The 21,897-nt window shown below is 37.6% G+C and overlaps 1 protein-coding gene across 8 annotated transcripts in view; it reads right to left on the reverse strand.

The window, feature by feature from the left end:
• FGD4 (FYVE, RhoGEF and PH domain containing 4) overlaps positions 1–21,897 on the reverse strand; it is a 199,599-nt gene that overhangs the window by 50,547 nt on the left and 127,155 nt on the right. For 5 of the 8 annotated variants that reach the window (XR_015554970.1, XM_087442579.1, XM_087442580.1 and 2 more), the window contains 3 exons: positions 17,125–17,277; positions 9,392–9,575; positions 3,975–4,482 (listed from right to left, as the gene is read on the reverse strand). Coding sequence is in view for 7 of the 8 variants with exons in the window: in XM_087442579.1 (XP_087298705.1) it covers positions 3,975–4,482; positions 9,392–9,575; positions 17,125–17,277 (845 nt within the window). In the remaining variant the exon portion in view is untranslated. Of the gene's footprint in view, positions 1–2,228; positions 2,356–3,974; positions 4,483–9,391; positions 9,576–17,124; positions 17,278–19,454; positions 19,524–21,897 lie in introns of those variants that run through there. The other 3 variants (XM_087442582.1, XM_014795867.2, XM_014795868.2) reach the window with 3 other exon arrangements.

A 21,897-nucleotide genomic window follows, 5' to 3' on the forward strand; every position in this document is an offset into this window, starting at 1 on the left:
ATAAGCCTTCAAGGCTTATATAAAAATATAAGTAAAATGGTAATTAAAAAACCAGAAATAACCAGGAAATAAACATTTAAGTAAAAAAAAAATAATAATATGTGTCTATAAATCTCTACTTTGTGGACACTTCCTTCATCTATCCCCTACTTTATTACATAATTTCTTTCATTTTTGGTGAAATGAAAGGTTAACTTCCTAAAAATCTGTTTATGTTATATTTTTGATAAAATTTCTATTATTAGAGTTTTAATACCCTGCTACTTATGTTGCCAATAACAAAGATTTGTTATTTATATAAACTTTAGTCTTAAAAAGTGCACATCTACACATTTATATTTGGCTTGCTGTATGAAACACAGAGGAAGGGAACATTGTGAATAAACCAGAAAAATCTACCAATACAACTTGTTAAAACATCCTATTAAAAGGCTCATGAAAACTCTAAAGAGTTTTCATTTATATAGCATAATCAATGAATGCCACATCCCACATTAGTGCATTTCTACTAAAGCTTTGCCACTGAAGCCTACGCATCTGAGAAGATAACCACTCTTAATGAAATTCATTCTAAAGTGTACTGACCCATTTACCTGAGTCTCCTAATATAGTTTAAGCTACTTATGATAACCCAAATTCATCATGCCAAACAGGAATTATAATACTTGTATTTTCTGATGCCCTCAAGTATGCATACCTGTGGAGGCACAAGCATACACACTACGATATTCCTTTGCCTCTGCCTTTCCTGTAATTTATGGATTTTAATATGTTTCCTTGTAACAACATCTCCTCTTTAGTAGCTTTCAGTCTTTTAATGTGCTGTAATACATGATTAACTTTAATTTAAAGATACTGTTAACACCTTGTGGGTGAGAGCTAAAGGTATCACAAAGTGCTAACATCTTCTTTTGGTCCTGAGGTTTTAAAGAAATATCTGCTTACTCTGAGGTGTCTGGCTGTAATCTAGATCACTAGTGATGTAAACAGTTTAAACATTGGAAAAGTGTTGCTTTGCTAAAGCATGGCAGAGTCAGTAGTTCCAATGAGGTAGGTATTCTTTATCTTTTACATGGTAAAAATAGCAGTATTCTATATTCACCATTGAACGTGATTCTTGATCAAAATACATTAGATAATCAGTGAAACAGTTACACAAGCAGAGACTATTTTCAAGTCAGTTCTCAATTATTAATAATGATTGCTCAAGATATATTTTAATATGTATCTACTTTCCTGAACTTCATCTTTATGATTCTACTCTACTCCTCCCTTCCAGCCCCCAACCCATCGTTCTCCCACTCCTGGTGGGCATTTAGGAAACGTCCATTAAATGTAATTCTAGTTTAAACGAAACTTATTTAAGACTCTTCTGATGTAAATCTCCATATTGAGTTATATAAAGATTGAAGTAATTTTTTTTCAGTTGTCTGCTTAGTGAAACTCAAATATTCCATCATGTCTCAGAAGTTCAACACATTAGAGTTTAAGAAGCAGCTGACCACCTGCAGGGCTACAGCCAACAAAGGGACATTCCTACATACAACATCACAGAATTATTCTATTATTATCACTAAAAAGGGCCTTAAGGTCAGACTCAGTTTATATTCCTTAAAGAATTTTAGAATACCTTAATTAACTAATTTAATTGATTTGTTCAAGGTCATACTGCTAGTTAGTGGATGACCTAGAAGGAGCAGTAAGATGTCCTGGTTCCAATTGTTTGGTCCTCTATATACTACTTTTTTACTTTTTAAGATTTCTTCTTTATTTTTAATTGTGGTAAAATACACGCAAGATAAAATTTATTATCTTGACACTGCTCACATTTAAGTTTTGCATTTTGGAACAAGGAAAGGCAATGAAACAAACATCAGAGCAGCAAAGAACACACTGTCACCATGTAGAAATTAAATCCTAATACTCCTTTTCAGATGGGAGACACATGTGGTGTTTGGATCAACAGCTTTGCAGAGAAAATGTCCTTTTCCTTCCCACACAGAGCATGTGCCATCCACCACTTAGATGCCCATTTAAGAAAAAGGCCAGCTGTACTATTCTGTTTCACTAGTTTAATAGGAAAGCCCTATTAACTTTTTCCCAAACCAAATAAGACTCATCTATGAAAATGCATACATAATAACATATGACAGGAAGAAAAGTAGTACTCAGCAACCACAGGCACCATCACCAATTGAAATATTTCCCTTAATAAGAATAGCTCTTACTGTTAGATAAATACTTGCTGGTGGCATCATCCCAGCTGTGAAAGGAGAGATGTTTGAGTCTTGAGCTCCTTGGTTCTAACCTTCTCTTCTGTTCACCATGGTTCAAGCACAGAGACACTAAAATCTACTGCGATATCGAGATGTAAAGAGATTCACTTAGCAATGTCCTGTTTCTCTAATGTTTCAGATAATGTTACCAAGTATGAGTCACTTTCTCCCACCCACTTCCTTATTTAAACTTTCCCTCCTTGAGAGTCAGCATCTAAAATTAATTCACTAACTGGAAGAAAATAATTCACTGGCTCTTGGTCTATTTGGGATTTTCTTGAGAGTCAGTGAAAAATTGTACCATAAGGTAGATTTCACTTTAAAGTTCTGAATACATCAATCAATCACTTTTTAATATTATAGTATCAGTCCTTTTGAATTTCTGCCTATGGTAATGCCAGTTGAGAAACAGCACCATAAAAAATCCTAAAGAGATTTAGGGCTTATATTTGTCATTTACAAATTTTCCTATAATTGTCAAAATTTTAATTCTCAACTCTCCTACAAAGATCGTTATTTGAAATCGATAAGAGAGACTAAGCAATGGAAACGTTTTTCTTGTCTTCAGAGACGTAAACAACTTTCTGTTCCAGGGAACTCTATGATGATGCTTATATTGCACCTTTGATCCAAGAAATCCCAAGTACCCTGTAAAAGCCGTATTTATTAATCTTTCCAAAGCACTATATCAACATAAATAAAGAATACAAATGCAATGGTCTCGTTACTGGAATTGTATAAAAGTTTCTGCAGCAGCACAGGTAAATTATGAACATATTTAACCAGCAAATGAGCTCTTTATTAGCTTAGATTTTGCACACGGGCAGAAATGCCATTCAGGTGGTTCATTGAACTCTGTCCTCTTTAGAAAGGATATAAACTTCCAGTCTGCCCCAGTCTCACCTCTCTCTGGGATATTACTCATGGCTGCTGCATTCATTGACATTTCCTGCATTTAGGCGTTTACATTTGTTGACTGCTTGCATCAGGGACTCTAGGCCTGGGAGTCAGAGCACAAGGGGTCTGGGCTAGGATTGTGACCCTGGAAAATTACTTAAGCTTTCTGGGACTCTTTCTTCTTCTATAAATGAATTGCTGAACTAAGATGATCTTTAAAGAGACTTCTAACTCCAAGATTAAGTTATTCACTATATAATTGTGCATTAATTAGAAACATTTTAAAAACCTAGAAGCCTGGAAAGAGTTACAGATATAATCCATTGAATAATTTGTGAATACTTCCATATTCATGTCCTTACAAGAAACATATACTAGTGCAAGTTAATCTTCCAGGTCTATTTCTTTTACTAGATTAGAAACGTCTGAAAAGCAAAGATTATACAATTTCCTCTTGCTTATTAGTCCATAAATATTAGAGATGCAGCCCTAACATCTAGAGCAACAAAGAACATTTTTTTCCCATGTAAGTAAAGACAATATGCCTGTGATTTTCTTATACCAAAGTCTTCACACTGTTTTGACTCTTGAAATCACAACATAAACTACACAGAAGAAAAAATGAAATATCTCCTCAGAGAGTACGGGAAACACCCATTAGCAGCTAGAGCTTGAAAATTGTTTAACTGGTGGCGTGGGTGATCTGACTCATTCATTTTCACAGGTGCTACGAAACAGTTTTAAAACAGTAGTAAAATAGTCAGTGCTTCCACCTCCTTATGAGCCAGTCTCACGCTTTACCTTCATCTCGTGGTGCTGGTCCAGCTGTTCCAGGTCCAGAGGGCTTTCTCCATTTTCCCTCTCTTGTACCTTGGCTTCTGTGTCTGCCCGTCCTTCTTCCAGGGGGACCACTGGGTCTGCAGTTGGAGTCCTGCAGCTACTGTGAGAAGCATTTCCATCACAGTCATCTGTTGTGGGTGATGCATGGCCTGTGGTAGTTTCATCTCTTTCTCCATTCACTAAGTCCATATCGGGCAAGGGTTCAGAAGTTTGAATAGGAGTATCTGGGCTCAGAGTGGCCGCTTTATCCTCCTCACATTCCATCCGGTTTTGTGCTGCCATTACACCGTTAGCCACGCAAGTCTGTACAACCTGAGTCTTATCTGTATCATTTCCCTGCTTCTGTGGTGGGTGCTGGGAGAGGAGTTTTTGCTGAGGTGTGGCTGTCAATCCATGCCTTCCTGGAGTTTTAGGAACATTTAGGTTCATAGCAGCATCTTTCTTCAAATCACTATAATTTGATAATGAGCTAAAAGAAAAATACAAAGGAAGTGTGAAAACGTTGGCACGGACAAGTTCTAGAATACAAAGAAGTTTATTCCAGCTGAAAAGGGATATTTAGTGAAGACATTTTTCCCCCACTGATGGTTTTAAACAAGGATAAGAATATTCGAGTGTAGTTCTCAGTCTCTTGAATGCTATCCACCCTTACACAAACATTTAAATAAAGATGAGAAGCCTGAGCTTGACCTGTAGGGTCTGGAACAATTCCTTGGGCTGTTTATCAATATGGCTAGTTAGTAAAGACTTAGATGTGAGAAATATTTATATTTAACAAAACCATCTTTCCCCAAGATTTTTACATTCCTAACATTTTAAAAACGAGTATAGTCAGCCCTCAATTTAAAAATCAGTTAAAAACCAAAGGCTATTTTTGTTTGGAAAGCAGAACATATATTCTCAAAAACTTTATTAGACATGCTGCTGTAGCCTCCTAACTGATCTCTCTGCTTCCACTTCTGATCCCCTCCAATCTAGTCTCTCCAAGTCAGCCGTAGACACCAAACTCTGCGAGGGCTTCCCCGCACACCTAAAGGTAAATCTGGCATCCTAACCAAGGCCTGCAAGATTCTACACACTCCAGCACCCACAAGCCCTGACCTCCTTAAATTCTATCCTCTCCTCACTCGCTGTGCTCTTGCATACTAGTCTCCTTGCTGTTCCCGACTAACAGCAAGCAAATGTGTGCATCTAAGGGTCTTTACAGCTGCTATTCTCTGTGCCCAGGACAGTCTTCCCCAAGACACTGGTGTGGCTTACTCCTTCCCTTCATTCAGGTTTCTGCTCAGATGTCACCTCAAACAGGCTTTCTTGGGTTATTCTATCTATCACAGCATACTCCACCACTAACTACACATCTTACTTTATTTTTCTTTAAAGCCTTTATTATTACTTGACATTATGTATAATCTTAATAGTACAATGGAACCTAACTGCCAACATATAATGATGTTCCTATGAAAACATTTGTGTAGCATTTTAATCTAGGATTCCTGGGAGGGAAAAATAAAACTTGGGGCTGCAGTCTTGGAGTGATTCCTATGACCTAATGAGGAGAAAAAATAAATATAGATTAATACTCTGTGAGGGTGCAGAATGCGCCTGGCTTGTTCTCTGCTTTGTCCTCCCTTCTCAGCACAGTGCCTGACATATGGAAAGTGCTCAATACTCAACGAACAACGAATAACTCTGATTGTGATGATGATCATGACAGTAATTCAATATTAGCAGCTAACATTTATTAAGTGCTGGAAACTACACTAAGTGCTTTACATCGATTACCTTGGTTCAACCTCATAATAATTCCAAAATAGGGACCCCATAAATAGAGAAATTGAGGCTTAGAAACTGACATAACGTGGCCAATGTCAGATGGCTAACAAGTGATAAAGCCAGAGTTTAAACCACGAAGTCTGACTCTAAATGCCATGGTCTTAACCCCATGGTATAAGACACTGGAACATGAAGGATGGAGTAAGGAGCAGGTAAGTAGGCTGCATACAAAACGTGGGGAGAAAGCCCAGGGCTGGGCTCTTCCCCAGCACAGGGAGAGGTCACGGGGTAGAGGGAGGTGCAGGGAGGGCACAACAGCAAGGTCCACGGACAACACTGAGATGCGTGTCACCTTCCCCCTTCACTCCACTCCTCCCAGACACCACTGACCTGGCCTGGAAAATAGAACAGGGAATAACAACAGACGGCAAGCGAGCAATAGGGAGGAAGAAAGACATGGCGAAGCAGCACCACAGGAAGGGAAGGAAACATTTGGTAGAGGGAAATGCCATATATATAAAAGTTGGATGTCACCAACATAAATAAACATGACACACTCCACCACTGACATTTGCCGTCTAGGGGACAACTTCCCAAGAAGTCCTTGGAGATTTGAATCAAACTGTCCTTCTCTTCCACATCAGCGCCCAGCAACCCAGTGAAAAGATCCGCAGCAGATCCTCTGAACCAAACTTTGGGCTTGCTTAGGATTTTTGGAAAGGACTGTTCTGGATGAGAGGCGGGAATTTCCTGTAGTAAGTGACGTCCCGGGGATATGCGTGTGGGGGTGGGGTAGGGATAGACGGGGAGAGAGGGTTAGTAAAAGCAGCGGTGAACCAACACACAGCCCATTCCTGCTTCTTTGTGGATGCCAAACCATGGGGAAAAACAAGTGGCCTTCCAGTGTCCTTGGGAAAACCAATGTTTGTTTTGTGGGAAAATGTTATTTATTTCTCTCTAAAATCCTAAGTCTTTCATAGGTTAAAAAGACTAGTTTCTCTCACTCTCGAGAAAAGAAAAAGAAACCATAGTAAAAAATAAATAAATAAAATTCACTTGCTCCAGATACATCCTCCAAATCACTCATCTTAATAAAACAGTTATCTAGATTATTGCAAAGAGCGAAACCATGATACAGGGGTAAGGTGTTAATAGTGCAGTATTGTCTTCTATGACTCCACTGCAACAGACATTGGTTCTTCCTGTCAACTGACTGTGGTAACTCAGTGCCTGCCGAGTCTCCCTCTATTCCACAAAGTCCTAGTTAGAGCCGTAATAACTGGGGTGAAGCCCACGAGCTACACTGGAAATACAAACTCCCCACACTAAAGTCCTATAGACCCAATGCAACACTAATCCCTGTAGACACTTTTAGAGCCAGTTCCTTCTGGTAATACCTCACTAAGAACATGATTATTTTTTGTATTGGCAGTGGACTCTGCCATAAGTAATATCTCTTTACCAGATTTGCCTAAACGCCCACATGACATCCTATCTGTACTTAGAACAAGTTTGCTTAAAATGTCATAAATTGTAGCACATCTCTTAGATCCAACCTTCAAGCTTTACATCAAAAAATGACTTTGAATCTGTGAAGTCTGAAAGAGTAAAAGAAAACTGATATTAATAAGTGGAAAAACTGTGTACATTTCATGTATGGAGAGGAATGCAAAGAATGGGTTACCAAAATTGTGAGGTTCAGGGGCCAGCCCGGTGGCGCAAGCGGTTAAGTGTGCACGTTCCGCTGCGGCGGCCCGGGGTTCGCCGGTTCGGATCCCAGGTGCGCACCGACGCACTGCTTGTTAAGCCATGCTGTGGCGGCGTCCCATATAAAGTGGAGGAAGATGGGCATGGATGTTAGCCCAGGGCCAGTCTTCCTCAGCAAAAAAAGAGGAGGATTGGCATTGGATGTTAGCTCAGGGCTGGTCCTCCTCACAAAAAAAAAAAAAAAAATTGTGAGGTTCAGAGGATTTAACCCATTCAGGGCTTCCCAAAGCCACCCTGAGTGTGGGGATACAGGCTCTGGCATGCACTACGGACAGACGTGGGTGCTCCAGTGCCTCTTTATCTCATGCAGTCACTGGACATGGTCCTGGGAACATGCAAACATGAGAGGTCACTCTCTGTGCTACTGAATCAACTTGCCTTGAGAAACAAAATTTTTAAGTGGAATTAAATCATTCTAGTAAAGATTACTGTAATTTAAGATAGCAAAGGTATTAAAAATCCTACTTTGGAGGGGGAGATGCTGAAGTTTAAATATTTATGACCCAAGTTCCCACAATAGATTGGGAATGAAAAATGAAGACAGGCTTCTGAACTACTTTTCTCCAGAACTTGTTACTAAATACAGTCTCATTTTAAACGAGGGACACTACAGTTTTGTACTTGGTGACAATTTCCAGAAGATTTTGAAAGTATTTCCAAGCTATGATCCATTGCATACATAAGAATAAATCCTGCAAATAAATAATAAAATCATCTAATGGGAAACCATTCCCAAGTATTACACTGAAAAAATAGAAATATTTGACTTCAAGGATGAAAGTGAAGTTATATATATTCTGTTTAATTATATACATCAGACTTTTGGTGACATATAAAAATAAAATCCTCCTGTTAAAAATTTTTAAAAATTCTATTTAAGTCAGTGACAGGAATTCTAAGAAAAAACGATCGAGGGTCATATAAGTAGAAAAGCAACTTATGGGAGTTTGTTTTTAAGTGAGAATCATACAATATTTCACCTACCTTTTTCGAAACATTAGGACTAAAGATATAAAATTATATCTAATAGGGCCAGCCCTGTGGCTTAGCAGTTAAGTGCGCGTGCTCCGCTGCTGGCAGCCCAGGTTCGGATCCTGGGCGCGCACCAGCGCACCGCTTCTCCAGCCATGCTGAGGCCGTGTCCCACACACAGCAACTAGAAGGATGTGCAGCTATGACATACAACTATCTACTGGGGCTTTGGGGGGGAAAATAAATAAATAAATAAAAATTAAAAAAAAAATTATATCTAATAAATACAAAACTTGAAATGTCGCATGAATTTTGCTATTGGCAACATCTCTTCACAAAACTTAGTATAGTACAGGGGGATGGGGAGAGGGGAACAGAAATTGAATGGATATAGAAGAGCCACGTGAAATACAGTGGGTCGGAAAATAGAGAAGGCCACAGAGATGGGACAGACTCCCAGGAGTCACACATTCACAAACATACAAAGTGAGAAACAAGGGGAGAGAGACAACCTCCTGCCTTTCCAACCCAGATATCCAACGACCAACAGAATGACCCACAAAAAGTAACACACCAAGTGACATACACAGATGCAGAGGAAATGAGACAGAGATTATCTATAGTTCTGTATAGCACACAATGGGACGAAAACACTGGTGGCATACACAGAGGTAATGTATAGTAAATGATAATTCATATTAGGGCAAGATTAAATATTTTAAAAATTCACTCTTTCTAAAGGCCTACCAAACCTAATGGAATCAGATATTCTATTTTTGACTTAGAAAATTTATGACTCCATCATCTTTTTCAAAAACCGGCTTTCTTCTCCCCTGTGCCTTCTCCCATTGTAAATTAGCTCTTACCTGCCTCCTTCAAAGCGACTGATGAGATCTGATACCTTACTGGGTTTTTCTTTTGAGACACAAGAAGCAGAGGCAGGTTTAACTTCCTCCATCCTTGGTTTTGCACTAGATAAAGCTTTATGCCTGGGGGTTTGGTGTATATTGGACGAAGGAGAATTCTGCAGATGTAATGGCTTTGGAGGCACTGTAGAAAAAGAATTAATAGAATTCAGTATGTCACTGTTATTTGTTCCCTAAAAAAAATTCCGGTGTCTTAGGTGCAAAAATCTTTAGCATTATCAAACTTTCGTAAAGGAGTCTGTCAAATTTGTACTGAACCTTGATCAAGGGACCTTTATCTATCTTGGATATTTGCTCAGTGTCCTTGGGAAATCCCATCTCCAAGATTCAAGTGGTTCTTTTAATTTTAGGTCATTTTAAATATGGCATTATTAAACACGTGGAGATCTACATATGGCTATGGCATTACAAACTCTATTAGAGATAACAGAGCCGTTATTTATCTAAACAGAGAAAAGAAAGTACTAAATTTGAAACTAATTCCTAGGGCTACATTGCTTGCTACAAAACAATTTTCTAATAATAGAGTGAATAACAGATATATCAGAATCCAGAGCTAGTAAGTTAAACAGTAAAGCCAACAAAACAACAACAACAAACAACAGTTAATATAATGTTGCATTATTATAGCATCTTCCCACTTCACAAAAGCACCTTATTTCATTTGATCTTAGATAAAATGTTTTACTTTACAGTTCTCTGAGGTAGGTACCATTATTTGCTTCTTATGTTTATGAAGGCTTAGAGAGGTTAAGTGATTGGCCTGGAGGAACAAGGCTAATCTGATTTTATGACTGGTACCCAGACTCTGGCTCCTTCCATTATCAGCACTGCTCCTCATCATAAATCTAGCAAAAGGGGGATATAGAAGTTCTATTATTATTGTCTGCTACATTAATAGTTGGCTTGCATCAATATACCACAAATCATTTGCTTACTAATAAGTCCTTCATTCAATTAATAGACTAGGAACAGATCATTTCCTGAAATACTAAAATCTATACAATTTCCCCTAACAGATGAGAAACTCTATAGGTAGGAAAATATAATATGCCATAAGAGCTTAATCACAACAGGGATTACTTTAATTTTGAAAACCAATATAACTTTTCTCTTCGATTAATATTCTGGGTAAAAGATTATAACAGGTTGTGTATTTTTCTATAACTGGTTTTAACAAATCAAATAGAATCACTTCCTTTTTTCTTTTTTTATACCTTTCTCCTAATTTCTGGAGGGAGGGTGGGGAATCATGTCTCCTTCTAATTACATGCCCCAATTTCCCCTAGCTGGTTACTCTGGTTTTCAGTAATCTCATCTCTTTTATAAACTCAGCTGACAGTTGCCTGATGCTCACTGGCCTAGATTTCATCATTTCTGTGCCAGTTATCAATTCTTACGGAGAATGAAAAAATATATATCACAGTGAGCTACAGGTGTAACAATTAATTCACCTCATTCCCTTTCAACACAAACAGAAGAAAATCTCAATGAAAAAATGACATGCTTCTTTTTATGAAAATGACATTATTTTCTAAGATATGCTCGAGGGGATGGTTAATATAGTATCCACTGGGAAGGAAGGGGCTTATATAAGTGTGCTATTTGTTAATTTTAAGGAAAAATTTCCTATGTAGAACAAATATATACTAAAATAGTAAACCAGGACAATATCCAACCATAAAAAATAGTTTTAACATTAGGAATAATTTCAACATTCTTAACTAGAATCTTTAAAGAAGAAAGTGAATATGTTCTTTATAATTCTGTGTGCAAAATTTGTTATAAAATAACTCACCCATCTAGAGTTTACTCAGTGAACATTTCTTATTTCTTATGTGCCAGACACTGTGAGATGCTTGAAAGACACAAATAAAATGATACATATAAGCCAGTCAGTTTCTGAGATGACTCCACTGACTTTTTCCATCTCAATTATGCCTCTCTCTTAAACTGTTTCATAGAACTGTGTGCTTTTTCTATAAAGTGCTTATGAAATTATTACATATTATTAGTTAGTAATAAGTAATATTAAATAGATCAGCAATAAAATATTAAATACATTATAGATGTAAAGTTTTCTCTTCCATGAGGCTGGAGTTCTGTGAGGGTTAGGAACATGCTTGTTTTGATCACAGTTGTATTCACAGTAACTACCTGTACAGTACTTGGCAAATTTGTGGAATACATGAAGGAACTAGTTAATTGTGTCATCAAAGAGCTCATATTCTAGTGGGGAGGCAGCTTAATACTGTTCAAGATGGGCACTGGGTACACAGTTATTTTAGAAGCACAGAGAAAGCATCTATTTTGGCAAGGGAGACAATCCAAATGTACAGTAAATCAGTAAATATACACATTTTTAAAAAAAGAGCACAAATGCTACATGGATATGACAAAAATCTCAAGACGGCACATGAATGGCTAAAGTGTCAGAAATACTGTTTTAGAGGAAAATAATGTGTGCTTTGCTCAAAAGACATAATTGTTGAGTGGAAATGACTCCCCTCTCTCTCTCACCCTTTCTGATCTTTCCTTTGCACTATGGAGGTCAACATTTCCAAATGCTCTCCAGGCATCTCCCAGGTGTCCTATCAGCACCTCCAGTTCCTTATGTCTAAAACTCACTTACTACTTCTTCCCCCTGAAGCCCAAAGGATGTAAACAGGAAAAATAGTGCTCAACCTCACTAATAATCAGGGAAATGCAAATTAAATCCGCAGTATGATACCACTTCAGCCCCATCAAATTAACCAAAAAATTTAAATCTGATAATACCAAGTGTCAGTGAGGATACGAAGCAATGTGAAAGCTCATACATTTTGAGAGGGAGTATAAGTGAATACAACCATTAAGAACTTGACATTTCCAAAGTATATATCCTAGAGAAATTCTTATACATCTATACAGGGTTTTTAAAAAATTTTTACTTTTTCATTGATTCAACAAATACTTACTGAAAACCTATTAAATTCTAAGCACTTGATCATATCAATGAACAAAAGTCAAAACAAGAAACAAAAAACATAAGTAACCTACATGTCAGAAGGTGGTACGTGCTAAGAGAAAAATGGGGGGAGGGGCTAAAAGAACAAGCTAGAGGGGATCTAGAGTGTAGGGACACTTGAAGAAGCTGAGGGAGTTATTTGGAAAAGACCATTCCCTCAGGGAGGGCAAAAGCTAGAGGCTGCTAAGGTCTGGCGGTCAGTGTGACTGGAAACGAATGAACAAGCAGGCAAGTGTAGGTACTGAGGTCAGAGGGAGGGCCTGACACTGTAGAGCCTTGTGAAGCACTGTGAGGATTTTGACTATGAGTGAAATGAGAAGTCACTGCAGAGTTCTGAGCAGAGGAGTGACACGATACGACTTAATTTCCAACAACATCACTCTGGCCGCTGTGTTGAGAATGTAGGGGAGAAGGGTAGAAGCAGGGTGAAGAGGTAGGAGGTTACTGTAGAAATTCAGGCAAGAGATAATGGTGCTTGGAAGGAGATAGTAAGAAATAGTTGGATTCCTGGTATATTTTAAAAGTAGATTTCCTGATAGATTAAACTGAGGTATGAGAGAAACAAGGAGGAGTCAAGGATGACTCTGAGACCTTTGGCCTGAACAACTGGAAGGATGGAATTGTCATCAACTGACGTAGTAGGTAGAGCAATTTTTGGAGAGAAGATCTGTAGTCCAGTTTTGGACACGCTAAGTTTGAAATATCTAGTTTACTACAAATAAAATGGCCTCTATTCCAGTCGATTTTACGGGCAGTAAATAGAACAAAAGAATTTAATGATTCAGAAATTTCCAAATATGCAAAATAATTATTGAGAATGAAAAGAGAAACTAATTGCCAGTTTAAGTTTGGGGATTACCACTAGATTTTGATTACTCTTATTTTTACTTACGATGAAAAACAAAAGCTGGCTATAGATGAATGCATTATAAATTTATAACATGTTATATTTTAAGAACAGCCAGTCCTGGTGGTCTAGTGGTTAAGATTAGGCCCTCTTACCACCACAGCCCAGGTTCATTTCCGGGTCAGGGAACCACAGCACCCATCTATCGGTTGTCACATCGTGGCAGCTGCATGTTGCTATGACGCTGAAAACTACATCACCAGTATTTCAAATACCAGCAGGTCACCCATGGTGGACAGGTTTCAGCGGAGCTTCCAGACTAAGACAGACTAGAAAGAAGGCCTGGCCACCCACTTCTGAAAAAACTGGCCATGAAAACCCTGTGAATAGCAGCAGAGCATTGTGTTTATAGCACCGGAAGGTGAGAGGATGGGGCAAAAAGACTGGGCAGGGTTCCACTCTGCTATACACAGGGTCGCTACAAGTCAGAATTGACTTGACAACACTAACAACAACAAATACTTTAAGAATGGAACATTACACATAGAATGCTTTACTTTAGAAGCAAATGAAATAGGTTTGAGTACCTTACATTACTTAAATTATTGAAACAATAATGCAGCTTTCCAAGTTCATGAAACTTTTTAACATATTTAGGTTTAATGACTGAGAAGTGACAATATGTGGGCTGTATCAAAATAATTATGGAGAATGTTGTGCACCAAAGCTCCTAAGAGAAAAAGAACTATTAGCTTTAATTGCTTACGGAAGTTATTTTGATTTATGTCTAGCGTGGCAGGAAATAGGCCAATACTAAAAATGGCGAACAAGAAGAAAGACTTATGTTGGAAGTTGCTCAATAATTTATTTGTTGTTTGACTGGTAGGATTGGTATGAAGTGAATAAACCATTGTTTTTCAAAGCCTTAGGGTATTTTCTGAGGCTGAGGCAAAACAAGCCCTAACTACTGAAAGAATCCATTTCAAAACCTACAGGCTCCAATTTAGATTCAAATGCAAGTTTATTTAATCTATAAGCTAAAACTTAGCTCTTTTATCCTTTTAAAAACTATAATTCTTCAAAATTATTTACTTATTGGTAATTAGTAAACATAGACGTAAACCTGATATTGTTCCAGACACATTACCACATAATCGTCACTAATAAAAGTATTCAATATTGTCTCTCCTTTTAAAAAATCACCAAAATAAATTGTAGCTATGATATTATTAGCACTCCATATGAGAAACAAACAAACTAGATTTAATTACAAGCTCTTTTTAGGATCTAGATCAGAGTTTCTTAAAGTATTGATATTTCAGGTCAGATAATTCTTTGTTTTGGGGGCAGGGGAGAGCTGGCCTGTGCATTGTAGGACGATGAACAGCATCCCTAGCCTCCACCCACTAGATGCCAACAGCGACTCCCACAAGTTGTGTCAAGCAACAGCCTCCAGACAATGCCAGTGTTGGGGGGACGGGACGGGGGGACTGTCTCCAGTTGAGAACCACTGATCTAGAATAAGAGTCTTCAAAATTAAATTACAATTACATAGTGGATCTTGAAGCCTCAGGAGCCTCACCATTCATAACCTGTAAGGGATTTGCAATAAAGTTGGAATAATGGTGTCAGTGTGAATCCCTTCCTCTGCACAGGAAGTCCCCATAAAAAGTTCCCTTCCTTCCTTGTCCTTAGTCACCCAAATGTTCTTCAGGGTTTGGAGAAATTAAACATATCTTCTCTCTACTAGAGGGTAGGGAACACTTATTATTGGTCAATAAGTCAATGATGAGTGCTGAACCTATCTGGCAGCTGATCTCACAATACCAAGATGTAGCCTCATTTCAGTGACCTTGGTCTCTATATGGCACACACTCTTAATTTGTAAACAAAGAATGGCAGAAACAAAGCAGCGGAAACGTGGTGATGGAGCAGGGATTCATTCAACAAGTATTACTGAAGGCCTGCCACGCTATGCTAGGCACGGGGGTGCAGCAGTGCAAAAGGCAGAAACAACCCAACATGGATAAGTAAAATATGTAGTGGTCAGATTGTAATGACTGAGAAAAAATAAAGTAGGAATGGGGAAATATGAAATGTCAGGGTTAAGGGTGGGGTTAAATTTTAGCTGGGGGGTAAGGGGGGCAGCAAAGGGCCAAACAATGAGTGAGAGTATTGTGAAAAATAAATATAAAATATGTGATTTATTTAATATCTGGAAATATTCCCTGTAGCTATGTAAAATTTCATATATGAATCTACATTCAAGGTAGGAAGTAAATACGTATGTAAATAGCAATATACTGACTTTAATATAACTACAAAGAGCAAAAGCAAGGTCAAGTGTTGTCTCCCTAAAGAATATGATTATTTTGGCACATGGCAGCTCAGGAAGGACACTGCTATAATTTATCTCAACGAACCGTGAAAAACAATGAAGTAATGCAATGCATCTTCCAGAAAAAGGCTTTATAAATAATGAAATTCTTGCTTTTGATCTTGGCAATTACATAAAATTGAACTGTATTCATTTTTTATATTCTTACCTCATTTGATCTTTGTCAGCTCAGGTCTAATGAGCAAGATGAACTTTGTATTTTGCAAATAAAATGGCTTAAATCATGATCAAAAAAAATTCTATGTTCATATTCACATCAACGTGATAGAGAGGGGTATAGTCAAAACAAAAGGTTATAAACTCATGAATGGGCTATTCATTTGAATCATCAATTATTTGACCTTGCTTGATAGCTATACCCCATATCACCACCAATTATAGCTAGTAGTGAGAACAAGAAGAAAAATATTCCATAACCTGGAAGATTCCATCTAAAACCCCTTTTAAAGCTCTCTTTCAGAAATCCTTAAAATGTAAAAACTGAAAGAGTAACACCAGTTCTTTTATAATCGCTCTCTGTAACACTTTTTTCTTTGCAAGAAAGGAAAGAGACCAAAGCAAATACAAAATAAACCAAACAGAAATTGATTTTTCCAAAGTATAGTAATTCTGAAAATGCCCAGTACTGTTTCTTGGCTGAATGTTCAGCATTCAGTATAAATGAAAATCTATTAGGAAGAAACTACACATTAAGCCATAGCGTAGCCTAGCTTTGTGTTACATTTCAAAAGGCCTTGCTCTCTATCATCAAAATTATAATTTTGTTCTTCTCAAAGTTATTACCTAGTTCACCAGAAATTTATTCGTAAAAGGAAATGGTCACTGAACAAAACATTCAAAGGTTTCCGCCATTATAATTTTTTCCCCTTATGGCTGCTCAATTCCTGAATGGAGGGACCATTTACTTTTAATTTCTGTGGATGACTTTACTAAGAAGCCTTTCCTAGCCTCAGTTCCTTAATATTGTAAAATCACATTCTTGCTAAGTACGTTAAGCATTATTTTAGAACAATCTGTTTCACAGGTGCTCTGACATCTACCAAGTCACAACAACTTTCTGACAGTACTTCCAAACACACGTTCATTTGTTACACATTTTTTATACAAACAGTAAGTTAAGCCCTGTACTAGGTCAAGCATGATGCATGAAAAGATCACAGTCCCCTTAAGGAGACATGTAAACGATTTCAGCAACTTGAAAAGAACCATATAGAGAAATGTATTAAGTGTTTTAGGAGCAGAGCAAATAACCAACTCTGCCTAAGAAGGTTCACAGATTGACTTTTCTCCTGAAAAAATAAACGTACCCAATTCCTCTCACTTATAGGTTAAAACTCCTTCTTAGTCGTCATCATTCTTCTGGGCAGCCTTCGTCAATGAACAATGCACCCAACCTGATCAAAAAACCCCGATCAGCATACCTTGTGGCTTTGGATTTGCAGCTGAGGGTTTTGCTGGCGTTCTTCCATTTATTCCCTGAGCCTCTTCATCAGATACATTCTGATCAATCAGTGTGGTCGTGCTGCTTTTCAAACAAGGTGGATCTAGAGTGATCTTTGGACAGGTACTGCTGCCTGGAAGAGTTCAAAAAGAAAGGGCAGGTAAATACAGAGGCGGAGCACAACTGTGTCTTGTGACTTAAATTTCTTCTGACCCCATAAAACAAAAACAGCCACAGTTCTAAGACTAAGCATAGAAATACTTTTCCAATGTGTGCTGGCCTCAGCAACGTTTTCTTGGGAAAGATCTCATTCCATGCGCTTGAGAAACCTTATAATGCATGTTGACAGAGATTGCTACACACACACACACACACACACACACACACACACACACATTCCTCCTTCCCTTGCAGGGCCATTGAAAGGGCAGAATGCAGCTGCTACTATGCAGTCAAAGGAGAGGACCAGAGGGGCCCAGTACTAATCTGTTAAAAGCGTTCCTTTCCAGTGTCCAGTTAGTCGCCAGTCATCGAGTGACTCAAAAGAACAAAGCAAGAAAGCACCAACATGACAGCTGACCTACAGACTCTAGAAGAATGGCTCAATTAGAAATGAACAAACACACATTCCGCCTCACTAGCTTACTCAGACTCCAAATCAACATATATAAGCTAATAATACCCATGTTTTCTAAAATAAAGAATGGTGAGATTATACAGATAACACTGTCAGATTTATTAACAACTCAAAACCCCAAAATGTTCTTTAAAATACTGAAATACATCATAAGACACAGATGAAGAAGATCAATTTTTTGATTTCTGATATAAACAGTTAAATTTCAGAGACTTTTTAAGAAATCACATACCAATGTTTTCTCTTTATACTCATATCAAATTTCCCTTTCTTCTAGTTGACATGGTGATAGTAACAATAGACTGGACTCCACTTAGGAGAAAATAAAATTTCTACCAGGAAAATTCACAATCACTAAATAAAAGTATGCCATTTAAGAAACTATCATTGTTAAAAAACAAAGAGTTTCATTTTTACAGAATCCAAATATCTAAAGAGAGAACTATGAGAAATAAAGGCTTAATTATTATTCAAAACCAGAAAAGCTAATAAACCCCAATCAACTTTCTACTGAGTAAAAAAATTCTTTTACTTCAATTGACTATTAAATAGTATTGATTAAAAACCACACTACTGCTTTATCTTCTGTGCCCTCCTTAAAATTTATCTTGGTAAAACAAATTTTAGAAGATATTAAAAATTCCAAGTATTGTCTGAGAAGTTAGTAGAGACCCAGTACTAAAAGAAATTAAATGGGTTTTCATCAGACAACCTTCTGCTAAAACGGGCTGCCAGCTGGATTAAGCATTGTTTAGCCAAATATAACAAAGGCTTTGAAAGCAAGATTTATGGAAGATTATTTGACAGCATATTACTAAAATTGTAAACAGAAGACATAAAAGCTCAAATCTTTAAATGTGTGATCTTATCTACCTTCTTAGAAAAACAATGTGAAATAGGCAAAGTAAATCCCCAAAATCCACAGCATATCATCCAACCACTTAGCCTTTTAGGGGTATTATGATGTTTGTTCCACAGTGATCCCAAGAATGGCTTAGTATCTTAAAGGCTACCTGCTGGGGTCTCATGAAGAATGGCCTTGGGGCAGAAACAGTGAAAAGCCAAGCCCAACTACAAACCAGAGGCAGAAACTGTAACGGGACTGTAAAATGAGACACTGCAAAAGCAAGAATGCAGCTTTAGAGACGATTTTTAGCAACAAAACTATAAGAAGGGGGTAGTAATGGGTTGAATGCGAAAACAAATTAAACTGAATCTTGAAAAAGTAGATCACCACTGTTACATTATAAAACTACTTTAATAATTACTCTGTTTAGAAACAAAACATGTCGAATAATAATTTGAAATTGAAAACTCGGCACTTAATTTCTGGATAGCAAACTTGCAGGATACGATGGATTTTACAAGTGTCATATTTATTAGAGAATATCACATGAATGTGCCAAAATGCCTGCAGTAAGAGATCAATTACACATCCATTTTCTTATAAACCCATTGAAGTCATGACTTTACAAATCTTTTGCCAGTGGCAATAAACCCATAGCCAGAAACGTCATTTCAGATCATTAAAACCAGTCTCCAAACTTTAACCACTATCACAAAGCATGAAAACATGGTGAAAGATACAGAAAACACATTTTTTAAGGGTTGTTTAAAAAAAAGACAAATCTACAACAAAGACCATATGCAGCTGCAAAGCTAAAAATACTTACTATCTGGTCCTTTACAGGAAAAGTTTGCTGACCACTGGTCTAGGTCAAACACATCATGGTAAAGGAAGTTTGCCTAAAAGAAGCACCATTTCATTAAATACTTCATCTTCTAACATCTTGTATGCTAGCAATAAAAAGTAAAACTTTTTTTTGCTTGTTTATACTGACTCGGCCTACTCACATTTGGAGACAGTCCTTATTTGGGTGCCAGTTGCATAACAGGGAAGGAAACCAAAATTGTAACCAGATGGTCCACCCATTCAAGCAATTTTTTATTAACTATAGATATAGAGGCTTTTAGATTCCAGTTTACCAAGAAGAACCAGTAGGAGTGATTAAACAGTTATCTTGGGCATAGATACAACTAGTTACATTACATTAGCATGGAGGGAGGGGTCCTATTTAAATTCCACCTCCTCCTGAGTACTGGTAATCTTTTTAGCCATTGATCCTACCCATTTTGCATTCCTCTGTCTTTGGGTCACTCACTTATGATTGCTGGGTCATACCTCCTGTAAGGAATGTCTAGACATAACGCTAACTGCAGGGGCTCCTCAAATATTCTCAATTAATTCATCTTCATCTTTGATTGCATACGGCTCCCTGTTCCAACTGAAGAGGTTGCCACTATCACTTAACTTTCAATTATCTGTCTTCTTTTGCATGTCACTTGCGAGTAGCCGACTATCCCTCTGATTGGTTAGGGTGACTTTATCTCCTATTTGCAAAACTTTGTGTTGGGCAGTTATGTTTTGCCAAATCATTCTTTTTTTTTTTTTAATAATTTTTATTTATTTATTTATTTTTCCCCCAAAGCCCCAGTAGATAGTTGTATGTCATAGCTGCACATCCTTCTAGTTGCTGTATGTGGGATGCGGCATCAGCATGGCCGGAGAAGCGGTGCGTGGGTGCGAGCCCGGGATCCGAACCCGGATCGAGAGCAGCAGAGCGCGAGCACTTAACGGCTAAGCCACGGGGCCGGCCCTTGCCAAATCATTCTTGAATGGCTCTTTCACATTTTAAGGTTGGACTTTCTCTTCGGCCATCCATTCCAAAGCCAAGTCCATTCAGTTCTCTGATTCTTCAGGCCTGATCTCTCACCATGGTATCCATGACCTCAGATCACATCTCTGTGGTCTTGCTACGGCCATGTCTATACTGCCTCACCCATTCATAACATCTCTCCCAAGTGCACCATTGCTCTAGCACAGAAGATCTAGGACTCCACCCCTCAGGACAAGAGAATGTCTTGGATTTAAGGGGATAAAAGTAGTTTTCTAGGGGAGACAATCTTTTATTTAAAATTACATGGTCCAGAAGTAAAGAGAGACCTTAAAAAAAAAACAAAACTTTATTTTGAAATAATTTTAGATTTACAGAAGAGTTGCACCCCGGTTCCTAAAGTTAGCATCTTATATAATCATGGTATATTTATCAAAACTAAGAATTTAATATTGGCACAGTACCAACTACAGATTTTATTCATATTTCACCAATTTTTCCACTAACATCCTTTTTCCATCACAGGATCCAATCCAAGATACCAGTTACCTTTAGTTCTCACTGTCTCCTTAGTGTACTCCGATCTGTGAGAGTTATTCAGTCTTTGCTTGTCTTGCATGACCTTGGCACGTTTGAAGAGTATTGGTCAGGTATTTTGTAAAATATCCCTCAAATTGGGTTTCTCTAATGTTTTCTCATGATTAGACTGGGTTTATGGGTTTGAGGGAAGAAACATCACAGTGGCAATGTACCCATTTCACTACATTACATCATTGGATGATATCAACGTGATTATCACATGTGATGTTAACCTTGGTCACTGGGTGAGGCGGTGTCTGCCAGGTTTCCTCACTGGAAAATCTTCTATTTATTATGAGACATTTTTCAACAGTATTTTCCTATCATCCCTTCAAAAACTCCCCATTTGTCCCACAGATTCTGGACAAGGGTCATATCCGCCACATGCTACCTAAAATGCCTAGATTAAGAGATCAACTGCACTTAAAAAATAAAGAAGTAAAGCTGTTAAGGTTATAAAACACATGGTTTACAACCCTTTTGCCAAGGGGAACAAATCCACAGCCAGGAAATTTATTTCAGTTTCCCGTAAACTTCTAGAGCTCAATAATAAATTTTCCAGAATAAAAAGCAAACCACAAAGGGTCTTAGAGAAGAAACTATGATTGACAGTTTAAGAAATTTCCTTGGACCTAGGAATTCTACTTCTAGGAATCTAATCTACAGAAATAATCCTATGTGTGTGCCAAGTATATGCACACGGATACTCAATGCAACATTATGAAACACATGCAGCTGTTCAAAACAGAAAAACAAAAATAAGATTGGGAAGATCTCCAAGACATTATCAAATAAAAGACAAAACTATAAAACAATATATACAGTATGATCCCATTTTAAAAAAGAAATGATATATACAAAT

Source organism: Ceratotherium simum, chromosome 17, assembly GCF_057802395.1.
Source record: "Ceratotherium simum simum isolate JZ-2026a chromosome 17, ASM5780239v1, whole genome shotgun sequence".
Classification (NCBI taxonomy): Eukaryota; Metazoa; Chordata; class Mammalia; order Perissodactyla; family Rhinocerotidae; genus Ceratotherium; species Ceratotherium simum.